General features: G+C 35.0%; 2 protein-coding genes across 3 annotated transcripts; one reads left to right on the top strand and one right to left on the bottom strand.

Annotated features, from left to right (window-relative positions):
• The first annotated feature begins 3,868 nt into the window (after nt 1–3,868).
• Nucleotides 3,869–6,237, top strand: LOC100787552 (L-type lectin-domain containing receptor kinase S.4). Its single transcript, XM_003537415.5, has 2 exons — nt 3,869–5,207; nt 5,318–6,237. Exons 1-2 carry the CDS (start codon nt 3,875–3,877, stop codon nt 6,100–6,102), a joined length of 2,118 nt encoding a protein of 705 aa, XP_003537463.2. The 5' UTR covers nt 3,869–3,874; the 3' UTR covers nt 6,103–6,237.
• Nucleotides 6,238–7,172: 935 nt separating this feature from the next.
• LOC100817502 (uncharacterized) lies at nt 7,173–11,025 on the bottom strand. Of its 2 annotated transcripts, none has more exons than XM_006591282.4 (5): nt 10,740–11,025; nt 8,676–10,491; nt 8,004–8,205; nt 7,716–7,912; nt 7,173–7,631 (listed from the first exon to the last, which is right to left on the bottom strand). In XM_006591282.4, exons 2-5 carry the CDS (start codon nt 10,474–10,476, stop codon nt 7,552–7,554), a joined length of 2,280 nt encoding a protein of 759 aa, XP_006591345.1. In that variant the 5' UTR covers nt 10,477–10,491; nt 10,740–11,025; the 3' UTR covers nt 7,173–7,551. The 2 variants fall into 2 exon arrangements, with proteins under 2 accessions (XP_006591345.1, XP_006591346.1); XM_006591283.4 differs by having other exon boundaries at nt 10,842–11,025.
• Between the last annotated feature and the right edge of the window lie 1,579 nt (nt 11,026–12,604).

Genomic DNA, 12,604 nt, shown 5'->3' with positions numbered 1-12,604 from the left:
GTTGACAATCATTTCAGTGACAAATTTGTCCTTCTGTACCACGTAGACGACTTTATTAATGGTGACAGACAGAAATTAACGACAGGATATAATCTTTCAGGGACATATTTGTCAACGAATTATACATTAAGAGACAAAAATGACTACTTACCCTATATACAATAAACAAGATAAATGAGGAAATGAAAATAAAGAGGGTCCAAGTTAGCCGGACACTACCCACTTTAGGCCCAAAAAGAAATAAGCACCAAAACCATTTATCAAATAACTCCCATCAGATGTTGCACTAATAACACACTCTTTTAACGTGATCTTTCATTGTTCATATGTTACACTGTAATGTTCTTTTAGCATATGTACCCTTATGTAAGTGTCGATGGACATTTTCATGAATGAATTATTGACCCTCCCTAAAAAACAAATCCCATCAGATAATACAAACTAATATAAATTTCCACAAAATAACACAAAGAAAATGGTATGCATAATGCATATATGACCAGAGTGGGGCTAGGCTATTTATATGGTTGAGGACTTGAGGTGCATGTAAATCATGATTAGATGAGATGAGTAGAGTTCGTAGTCTTTCTAATCGCTTAAGAGTAGTGGAGAGCATTAAAGCTATGTTTGGATAATCGTTTGGGGAGTCCAAACATACTTTTGCCTTACTAAACAGTCTAAATTCAGTTTGCCTTTATATTTGGTTGTCCCTAAAAAAAATACTTGCACCTACGTTTTGCGACTAATTAATTGAGTTTGTCTATGTGTTGGAAGCAATATATGGATTTTTTTTTAAGTTCATTTTTCGTTGGCAGTATTTATTCAACAGCAACAACAAGTAAAAGGACTTTTGATTAGTATTATCCAAATAAAAATTTATTTTTATCAACATACTCTAAAATAAAAATTATCCAAACAACATCATTTTGGTGCGCTATTACTTGGAACAACATCATTTTCCGAGGTGTGGTGCTTAACAGAGACAAAATTCAGCATGCCATCTTGTTTCAAAGTTGGTCATGGTGAAAGCCAATGAGCAAAATTTGAGATTCTCTTATATGCAGTGAGAACTCTACACTGCAGCTTGCATCCTGGAAAATCTGTTTGGGTGTTTTATTTTCTCCACTGCTATCTCTCATAAGGCGATCGGTGGATGGAAAATAGGAATAGCTTCCTAGCTCTTTTTTGGTTCCTAGTATCTTCTTCTATGTATGACATTTGTATATACTAACATCTGTTACGTTACTCTATAGCACTTCTTGTGCAGTTATTATGTATTATATTTGTCTATTTAAAAAAATAAAAAAATTATCCAAACATAAATCACATAATATTTTTTTTTTTGTTAAACTTGAGTTTACAAGATGCTTTAAATTCAAATTTATGTATGCAAATTTTAATCTAAGCATACTTCAATATATTTTTTAGTGTTGTTTAACTAATGTGACTTTCTCATTTTTTGTGTCTATGCAATTAGAGAAAAAAGAAATGGAAAGAATAGAGATTTGGTAAAAATATTCACTTTTTGTTTGAGAGGAGAAATATTAAAAAAAAATCTTATTAAATTTTTATTTTTTTGTTGGAGATGAGAAATATGAAAAGAAAAGTTTTATATGGGATCCATTAAAAAAAATTCCCCTCCCCTTAAATTGGCGTGAAATTAGAAAGATGATCTTTTTTCCATTTTTTTAAAAAAAGATTAAATAATTTTTATAACATATTTTTTTTAAAAATAATAGATATTTTAATGTTAAGAAAAATTATAGAGTGATAAGTTTAATTTATTTAATTAGGTTAAAAATAATTTTTAAATAACATAAAAACATTTCATATAATTTATTTTTACTTATTCAAATAAGTGAATGACGTGAAGGAGCATTAGAGCAAGCACTGAAATTTGGGTGGAGGTAGTCAAGTTTGCCACGAGCCTACGAATAGACAAAACGTGCATTTTGATGTAACTGGCATATGTTTGGGCTGGGAATTTGGATTGGTAGAGTACACAAAGATTAACCAAAAAATCGATTTTCACTCAAATGCACTTGTCATAACTTTTTTTTATATACATGCACTTTTCATAACTAGGTGGTACTAGTATTGTGATTTCACTCACATTTATAAATGAAAACCATATAAGTTTAGAAGATACGGTTAATTCATAAATAAAACTATACATATATTTGTAAATTTCATTGGTTTGAATTAAATCAAGTTCCTAAATCGAATTAGGAAATCGATCTAATGGTTTTTTTTTAATAAATCTAATGGGTTTTTATTCTTCCTATATCCAATATTTTATGTTTTTTGACATTTAACTTTTTAGTTCATTTTGTTAAATATTTTTTTTTGTATTAGATAAATCTATATACACTCTTATTCTGTAAGCTATTTTTTGTGTGTGTATATAGCGACAATAATAAAATTTGAACATAGAATTATGTATAATTGAACTATCCAAATTTTAAACTATTATATAAACCAAGAAAGTTTAGTTCAGTTTGGTTGAATATAACATGAGTGTTACAAACTTCCTTATATCGTATCCAATTACTATAAATAAATAAAAATATTAAGGGTTAAACTAGTTTTAATATCAATTAAAACTAATAAACTACTGTATGTATCATTTTAAATGTGCACCATTATATAGCAGACGTTAAAACATATTCGAGGTAATTAATCATTTTATCAAAAAGAATAAGGATAATAAAAAAATGTTAACATTGTCAATAATGATCATTTTATTTTATTATAATAAAATTATGAAAATAAATTGTGTGAATTAAGACACATAATATTTTTGTCTATTAAGATATAACTTATTAAAATTAAAATTTAGATTAAAGTTATGTGATAACATTTAAACGAATAAAAACATAAAAGAAATCAAAATGAAATATTTACTACTAAAATGTACTATGCATCTTAATATATATATATATATATATATATATATATATATATATATATATATATATATATATATGAAGAAAGTAAATTAGAAGAGAAGTTAACCCTAAAATTAAAGAAGAGTATTCAATTTAAATATATAAAAGAATTTATAATCACAACTTTTTTGAAAGAAAATGTAATTACTAATGTTGACCTATTTCTACCTCAACTCACATACAGATATCACCTAAAAGTCGGTTTCCCGTTTTGACTAGCTAACAAAAATTGGTGTATAGTATTTCAAAAGCCAAACCTATCCACCCCATTATATTTTTTGTTATTTTACCTGCATGTTCAGACACTTATTGTGTCACTTAAAACATGAGGCATGGAAAATGACAGTTTTTTTTGCTGAGTTGACGCTGACTCTCAATTTATTATATATCTGAAACACTGTGAAACATGTACTATAATCCAGAATGAAACTCTTGCACATCAAATAATATTATTAAGTCAATAAACTTTCGATTATATTCCAGTAATATACCTGAATTTAAAAATCCAACAAAAGAAGGAAAAAATTGTCTAATCCATACATATAAATTGTAAAGAAAGAGACACTTGACATCATCACATGCCATCCACATTCAGCCATACAACTCACCAAGTATGGCCTACATGCAAACATATGCATAGTGAATAACAAATTTCAAGGGAAAAGGACAATAGGATGAGATAGCAACACATAAAATTAATAAAATGGTATAAAGCTGACTTATATTAAAAATAAAATGAAGTGGAAGTGGGCGATTATGATGAGATACAAAAATGGTAGAGCTATGTTCAGTCACAATCCATGGTAAACATTAAACACGTGAAAGAATTCAAACAAACAAGTAATAGCCACGTTTCAGTTTATAACCCACAAACTATTAGATCACAACACATCACACCACACCGCACTGATTATGCTTACTTATTAATGCTTGCTCTTGATAAATTAAAACAAAGTATGTTACATGTGAATAGAGTTTTTCTGTGTTCTATTATTCACTTGCTCTGCCTCATGATGGTCAAAACCAAAACACTTTCACTTGTGCTTCATCTCTGTGTTATGACCATTATGGTCACAAACCTTGCAAAATCTCAGCAAGAAGAGTTTTTCTTCAATGGGTTTGGTGGTGCTGCTTCCTCCAACATAACCTTAAATGGAGGAGCAGTGATTGAGCACAGGGGAATACTTCGTTTAACAAACGACACTCAGAGAGTAATAGGGCACGCGTTTTATCCAACCCCAATTCAGTTCAAGCACAGAAACAAAAACGCCACCAAAGTTTTCTCCTTTTCCACCGCTTTTGCGTTTGCAATCATCCCACAGCACCCAAAACTCGGTGGCCACGGTTTCGCCTTCACCATTTCGCGCTCCAGATCGCTTGAAGATGCGTACCCGAGCCAGTACTTGGGTCTCCTCAACCCAAACGACGTGGGGAATTTCTCAAACCACCTTTTCGCGGTGGAATTCGACACCGTCCAAGACTTCGAGTTCGGGGACATCAATGGCAATCATGTCGGCATCAACCTCAACAACTTGGCATCCAACAAATCCGTCGAAGCCGCGTTTTTTACCTCCACAAATAATAAGCAGAAGCTCAATTTGAAGAGTGGTGAAGTGACTCAAGCATGGGTTGATTACGATTCCTTAAAAAACAATTTAGAAGTTCGACTCTCCACAACTTCTTCCAAACCCACTTCACCAATTTTGTCATACAAAGTAGATCTCTCACAAATTATCCAAGATTCCATGTACGTGGGGTTCTCTTCTTCAACTGGGTTACTCTCAAGCTCCCACTATATTTTAGGTTGGAGCTTCAAAATAAACGGAGACGCCAAAACTCTCTCCTTGAAAAATCTTCCTTCGCTCTCTGCCTCCAGCAAACCTCAAAAGCGATTAATCTTTGCACTTTCCCTTTCACTGATCATTCCAACAGTACTCGCAGCAACTGCTCTAGCATGTTATTATTTCCTCTTGAGAAAGATGAGGAACAGCGAGGTGATCGAAGCTTGGGAGATGGAAGTTGTAGGGCCACACAGATTCCCATACAAGGAGCTACACAAAGCCACAAAAGGATTCAAAGACAAGAACCTCATTGGGTTCGGAGGATTCGGTCGCGTCTACAAAGGGGTGCTCCCCAAGTCCAACATCGAAGTCGCGGTGAAGAGAGTCTCGAACGAATCAAAACAAGGCATGCAGGAGTTCGTGTCAGAAATCTCAACCATAGGAAGGCTACGTCACAGGAACCTCGTACAGTTGCTAGGTGACACCAATCATACACAAATACCTTGTTTTTTTTTTTTAATCATTCTCTATGGGTTATGGGTGTTAAATAGTACAACAATGGTGTTGATGTAACATTTTTCTAAGCAGGTTGGTGTCGGAAACAAAACGACCTTTTACTGGTCTATGATTTCATGCGAAACGGAAGCTTAGACAAATACCTATTCGAGCAACCGAAAAGAATACTTAGTTGGGAGCAGAGATTTAAGATAATAAAAGGTGTGGCTTCGGGGTTGGTTTATTTGCACGAGGAGTGGGAGCAAACGGTAATTCACAGAGACGTCAAAGCGGGGAATGTTCTGTTAGATAACCAAATGAACGGAAGGTTGGGTGATTTTGGTTTGGCGAAGCTTTACGAGCACGGTTCGAACCCTAGCACGACACGTGTGGTGGGAACGTTGGGGTATCTTGCGCCGGAGCTCACACGAACCGGGAAGCCAACGACGAGCTCTGATGTTTATGCGTTCGGGGCTTTGGTGTTGGAGGTGCTGTGTGGGAGGAGGCCGATTGAGGTGAAGGCGCTGCCGGAGGAGCTTGTGCTGGTGGAGTGGGTGTGGGAGCGGTGGCGCGTGGGGAACGTGTTGGCGGTGGTGGACCCCAGGTTGGGTGGGGTGTTTGATGAGGAGGAGGCTTTGTTGGTGGTGAAGGTGGGGTTGTCGTGTTCTGCGGAGGCGCCGGAGGAGAGGCCGAGTATGAGGCAGGTGGTGAGGTACTTGGAGAGGGAGGTGGCGCCGCCGGAGGTGCTGGTGGAGGGGAAGAAAGAAGGTGGTGGAGATGGGGAGTTTAAGGGTTATGCGCATTCGTATTCGACGGCGTCGTTTTTTGACGTGGAGAGTGAATCTGCGTCATCTCTGTCACTTTCCGGTGGCCGGTAGGTAAGGGGACTGTCAGCTTGCACTAGATTCTCTTCTCTTTGCCCGTGCCTACTTATTTTTTCTATTTTTAGTAACTTTATTTATATTTTGAGAAATACTTCTTGGACATATTTTAGTGTATACATTGGCTACTCATGGATTATTTTAGATCATTTTTATAAATAAAATATCAATATACGTATGTTTTAAAATAGTTTATCAGCATTTTTTTATCATCATTTGACCGATAAAAATGATCTATTTGACTAGTAGGTTTAAAGAAAAATTTAACCGGTGTCATATGTCATGTTATTGATAAAGTATTTTATAACAAATTCATATTAATAATTTGTTTATAAAAGTGACCAAAAATGAATTATCAGTCGTATATATCAAGTGAGAGATAAATAATTGATAAGATTGGTGGAGTTGTTGTAAATTTTGGATGTTGAAATATCATCATATTTATATTTTTTAGATTTTTGTATAGTTGTTTTTCCCTTTAAATTAAGGTGGAATTATTTGATTTTGATTTTTAATATTTAACGGGATTTATTTGTTTATTTAACCGTAATTAAAGTGTTTAATCTCGAGTTCAGTTTATGTAAATGAAAAATGAAGGGCGTTGGAATAATTTTATCTGAAGAGTGGGAATTAGTTAAGGTGGAATGTCAAACAAAAACACCATACATATAACATATTGTCTCAAGTGTATAACCGAGACAAGGATCGACCTGAATAAACTAAGAGACTGATTTCCTTTCTGGACACCCTTTAATTCACTTACGAAGATCGCTTTGAACTTTTAAATAAAAAAATTATGACATTTTTCAATTGCAATACCTTTGTTACAATGACTATGTAATCGGATCAAATAGGCCATTATTTGGTCAAATACACATTCAACTTTTCTCTCTTTTTTTTTTCCCTTTACTTTATCTAAATCAATTTCTCTAGTAACATTCACGTTGAACGTGATTTGGCAGCTAATATAATACACGTACACCTGTAATACAGTCACGTCCACCTCATCAGCACTCATCAGCTTTTATATTTGTGATCATTTATCACAGTAATTCATAAGACGAATCTTAGCCAAAAATAAAAAATTGGGGGTTCGATTTTCCATTTGTTTTCAGTTTGCTGCAAGAGCTGTACACTCTAGTTGTGCAAGAAAGGAAAAAAAAAAAAAAAACTATTAAATACAGTACATGTAAACTGTACAGATACACTGCAAATCATGCTCGTTCTTATATCTAACAATAAATAGGATACCCCAGTTGTCCAGAAAGCACCATACCATACCACCTCAGTTTCCTTCCATTTATTTCCAAGATTAATAATTTCTTCCAACCACCATTTGGGAAACAATGGAAACACGTGGATATTACACCTTTTATGCAGGCAAATAATGAGAAAAGCTATCAGCACTGATTCCACAAACAAAAGCATGCTTCTTCTGATCATACCCTATTGCTCTAACAACTTGTCTCCAGTATTTTCATCCTCACTATCTTTCCCACAACTGAAAATCTCATAATCATCATAACCTACAAGAGTTGAAAACAATGTTAGTTAATGACATTTTCTACCGGGTTGTTTCCATATCCATTTAAGTACATGCTGCAGCTTACCTTCACCCAAATCTTCAGCTTCATCATTCAAAGGCCTCAAAAGCATTGTGTTAACAGAAGATGGATCCAGAGCCATCCAATCTGAGTTCCCACACTCATCGTCTATGTATAAATCCCTCGGCCTAATCCATTCTTCAACATTACTAATGTTGTCAAATGATAGGGGATCACTAAAATCTTGCTCTTTACTCATAAACCTGAAAGAAAATCAAACAATACACTATAATTCCCTTCAACTGGCAACTGCATTAAAACAATCTATCAATATATACAAATGTTTAAGCTCACATTTGTCTTAATCGTAAATTGCAGTGAACAAAGACAAGATCGGTAAGATGTTGGCGCTCTATATAATTCCTTGTGTTGATTATTTGTTCAAAAGGAATCTGGTTTCTCTTGCAAGACATCACACTAGATGTTTGGCTGAGAATACGAATTGCTAACCGTGACAAGTTAGGGCAGCCCCCTCCATATGTTGACCACCATTCAGCTAGACAAACAGCAAAAGTGAAAAGACAGTTAACAAGTGGTCATGAGAGAAAGGAAATACTCAAGTGGATGTCTTATGTGATGAAATTTCAAATTCTCCTGCATAAAAGTCACATATTTTGTGTAACTCCAGACAGTTATAATCCATCAGTGCAGGATTTGAAAACAATTATGCTGGCAGTGATTCTAAAACTGCAAGTTACTTGTGCAGAAAATTCAGACAGAAATTTTCAACTTCAACTTATACAGCTTTGGTCATCATGTCAAAAGCATAATAAATTCTTGACACAGTCAATTTTTGTCCTCTTTCAGCTCATCAGTTTTGGCATCGGCACTCTTTTATAACTATTTTTATACTGGGCATAGATTCTATTTTTTCAATGGAATTACTTAAGGTTGGGAAAGTTAAGCTACAACAGAGCAACTGAGTATACTAATATTATCTAGGAGAATGGGCAATTGGCCACTTACAAGGAAGCAGATTATCTCTAGCTCTGACTGCCATCTTTCTCCCAAAGTCTCCTGAAGCAGACTTGTATAAGTTTATCTCTTTGATAATTTTATCTTGGATTCTTGTATCAGGTACCAATCTCTCTATGCAGTCAAACATTCCAGAGACAATCTGACCATGTATATCTCCTTGAATACTATAGAAGAACTTTGGATTAAGGTAGAATCCAGCAGCATGAAGAGGATGATGCCACAGCCTTTCCCATCTATGATGTATAATATTCCAGTACACCATATATTCCTCCCTCTTACCAAGTGCTTTTTTAATTGCTTCTTTTGCCCGGTACATTCCAGCATAAACGTATCCCATTGCAGGTCTCATCTCACTACTAGCTATTCTCATAACTTTTAAGAGAGGAGCTGTTAGACAAACAATCATGTCACATGAGGACCAAAATGTTTGATTGCTTAGGCAATCTAACATTTCAAGACCAGCTGTTTGCTTTGAATATGGGCTATCCGCCCACTCCTGAGAAGTGACCAAGGCCTGCAAATTGTGTTTAAGATCAACCATCCGTTTCAATGTGGTAAAGTTAGTCGCAAAGTGTGAGAAAGAGGGATCCACAATATCATTCCCTAAGGTATACCTTTTAACCATATTCAAAATTGCACTGTAATTGTACACAAATCTTGTTACGGATCTAGCTTGTTCAATTACTGCACTAATCCACTCAAGATTTCCAAAATCTTCAAGAATCAAATCAATGCAATGAGCAGCAGAAGGGCTCAAATAAAGGGTAGGAAAAGTATCCGTCAGCCGTCTACCAGCAATACCATACTGTTCTTCACCCGACGTAATCACTTGCACCACTTGCCCAGCTCCAACTTCTTCTACTACTTGTTTTATCAAGTCATACAGAAAATCTGCAGAAGTTGAAATCTCAGTAGCATCCAAGGATCTCAAAAAGACTAGGCCTTCAGGACAATACGCTAAAAAACTTATCAGTATTTTACCCGTTTCTGTGGTCCATTGGTCAACCAAAATGGAACAGCCAGTCCTCCCCCAAGTCATCTTGCATCTATCTATATCATTTTTCACTTCCTCCACGGAATTCTTCAGGATCCAACCCCGAAGTTCATGATGCCAGGGCCGTTCAAAACCCACCCCCCTTGAAGCAATTGCGTCAACCATTTCTTGAAAATAGACCGAGTTCACAGCATCAAAAGGCGCACCAATGTCATACAAAAACCGACCAATCGCCATATAAATGTGGTTGTCCATCTTTTTGGGAAACAATCCATTCTTCTCCACAGCAATAACACCCTCAGAGTTTGCATAAACTGCTGCAGGATTCTTGGTAGCTCTCATTTTCTTCCTCCTTTCCATATTCCTACTCATTCCTTCACCAGGATTCACTACCAGAGAAGAATTGTGTTCCACTCCAATGGCCTGCAGCCCCTGATTCACATCCACCACCCGATTATTATTATTGGGAAGTGAGTTCACAACAGTGGTCAAAGGATTAACACTCATAATCTCTTCTTCAATTCTCTGCTTCCTCCTCTTCTTCACCACAACCCCATCCAAACTCTGCTGCATGTGAAGCCTGACATCATGGGGGACACGGCTGCAAGTTGAAGCATTCCCTTTCTGACAAGCGAGGTGTTCCTTAATCCTATGAATCCCACCACCCTTGAACATCTTCAGACAATATATGCACTTCAGCTGCACCTTGTCCCCATTCTTAAACATCTGAACATGTTTCCATGCCGGGTCATGTTTCTGGGATGTAATTGGCACTGGTTCCAGATTCGAACCCATTTTTTTTTCTTTTTCCTATAATCACATCAACCACAGCGGACATTAATAACAACACAAAAGTCATGTTAGTATGTCCGCAACAAAAAAAACAACAACTTCTCATGACCCAAATCTGGATTCAGTTTCCACACAGCCAAATTGTTATAAAGTTTCAATATTTATTTGAAATCAAATCTTTCAAAGCCTCTGGGTCTGGTTTTGAAAGAAGAAAAAAATGAAAATTGAAGAACAAAAAAGAGAGTAGGAAAATGAAAAGTGCATACCCGGTTTGATGAATCGCTTTTTTTTAAAAAAAAAAAAAAAATTGGAGGAGGAGAGGAGGAATAGGAACAGAGAATGAACCGAAGAGAAAAGAAGAGGAGAACCGTGGAGAAGTGACCGGACGGACCGGTTAGGGCATAGAGAGAGAGGGATCCGATTGAGTTGGCTTCGGTTGGAATAGATCCGGTTTCAGTGGTAAAAAGTGGGTAGCCGGACCGGTTTGTTTTGCCACAAGCAATGGGAAAACCGATATTCGTGCCGATCCTCTCCTCCACAGCCCAACTCTGCCGCTTTTATATTATTTATTATTAGATAATTATATTACAGTTTACTTTTTAAATATTTTGGGTGTATTGCCCTTTTCGGTAATTAGAAATCAAACATTAAAATATATATGCAATATAATTGATAGATAATTTTAACCTTTTAAACATGTAATTATGATTTTAATTTCTAATTCATGAGTATGAAAATAAATAAAAAATTATCTATTGAAAAATGTCAATTTTTTACATGAACATAGTACCTTAGAATATTAGTTATTGACTTTTATTGAATAATATCTGGTTTACACAAAATATATATATATATATATATAGTCTTGTATAACTAACTATTAAATGACTATTACCATAAAAAATATTTTTAAAATTAAATATTTATTTATTATATTCAAGTCAATTTAAACAACTCTATATAATTTTATTTTATAACTAATCTAATTTATTTATATTTATGAATAATATTTTATTAACAAATAATTTTAAAAATTAAATATTAAATCATTTCAAATATAAACTGTTATTATTTTAATTAAATTGTAAGTTGTAACACTAGAACTTTACTACTATTTTGTAATTTTTTTAACCATATTATTAGTATGGAAAGTACCTGAAACATACTAGAAATGGAATTGAACAGTTTAATGAACAAAAATTTGATATTTCGAAAAAAAATTAAAAATTCAAACAAATATCAATGGACGATGGATTTTGTCCAAGGGGTTCAAAATCACATTGTGCTTAGAAAATCAATTCATAAAACTTGGATACAATAGTGTAAGAGTAACTTATAGAAGAGAATTATTTATATAAAAGCCGTAAAGAAAACATGGAGGTTTTATACTGGTTCACCTCATCTCTTGGGCTATGCCTCATTCTCCTTTAAACCTTGAAGGGTTTCACTAATCAATTCTTTGATTATAACTAGATATTCTCTAGATACCACTTCTAGTTACAACGAGTATTCTCTAGGTCACTCTTGACTTGGGGTGGGTAAACAGGTCAGTCTATCCTGCATAAGGTCTGCCTGCATAAGCTCGCATTGGCAATGGACTAGACGACCTCGTCCCGCACTCTTACAAGAACTTACTACATTGGTTTGCCCTCGCCTCGCGAACCCCGTGGGCCAAACGGGTTGGTTTGCAGGCCTGGTTTTAAAAAAAAAACTACAATTTCAAAAATTAGATGAAGAAAAACCATAAATGGTTGTGGCACAATGAAAAAGAAACAACTTATGCAGTGATAACAACTACTACACAAACTACACAGTGCACACACATGAGGAGATCCACATGGGGAGAACAGGTGGTTGACACCGACATCGTGGTGGCTGTGGCTATGAGCCGCGGAGGCAATGACAGAGAAGAAGGAACGTGCGGAGAAGAAATAGTTTGTGTTGTGCGTTGTTGTGGTGGATTAGGAATTAGGATTAATTATCGAAAGATTCATTTTTGGTTCGGGAAGAGATCCTAGACATTTTGAAATGAATGGAAAGATAGTCTACTTTCTTAAATGATTTATTAGATAATCGAAAACAGAAAATCTTGATAACCGTTTCAACATCAAAAACGACAAAAATGAGAGCA

This window comes from Glycine max, chromosome 11, assembly GCF_000004515.6.
Source record: "Glycine max cultivar Williams 82 chromosome 11, Glycine_max_v4.0, whole genome shotgun sequence".
Lineage (NCBI taxonomy): Eukaryota > Viridiplantae > Streptophyta > Magnoliopsida > Fabales > Fabaceae > Glycine > Glycine max.
The sequence above is the reverse complement of the archived record's forward strand: the minus strand, read 5'-3'. Positions and strand labels throughout refer to the sequence as shown.

Excerpts from the sequence above, each read along its gene's own strand:
- LOC100817502 (XM_006591282.4), bottom strand. The coding sequence starts at position 10,476 with ATGGGTTCGAATCTGGAACCAGTGCCAATTACATCCCAGAAACATGAC. Across the intron at positions 8,206-8,675 it reads TAGAGATAATCTGCTTCCTT|CTGAATGGTGGTCAACATAT; the intron begins GTAAGTGGCCAA and ends CTGTTTGTCTAG. Across the intron at positions 7,913-8,003 it reads AATTTACGATTAAGACAAAT|GTTTATGAGTAAAGAGCAAG; the intron begins GTGAGCTTAAAC and ends ATTTTCTTTCAG.
- LOC100787552 (XM_003537415.5), top strand. The coding sequence starts at position 3,875 with ATGCTTGCTCTTGATAAATTAAAACAAAGTATGTTACATGTGAATAGA. Across the intron at positions 5,208-5,317 it reads GAACCTCGTACAGTTGCTAG|GTTGGTGTCGGAAACAAAAC; the intron begins GTGACACCAATC and ends TTTTCTAAGCAG.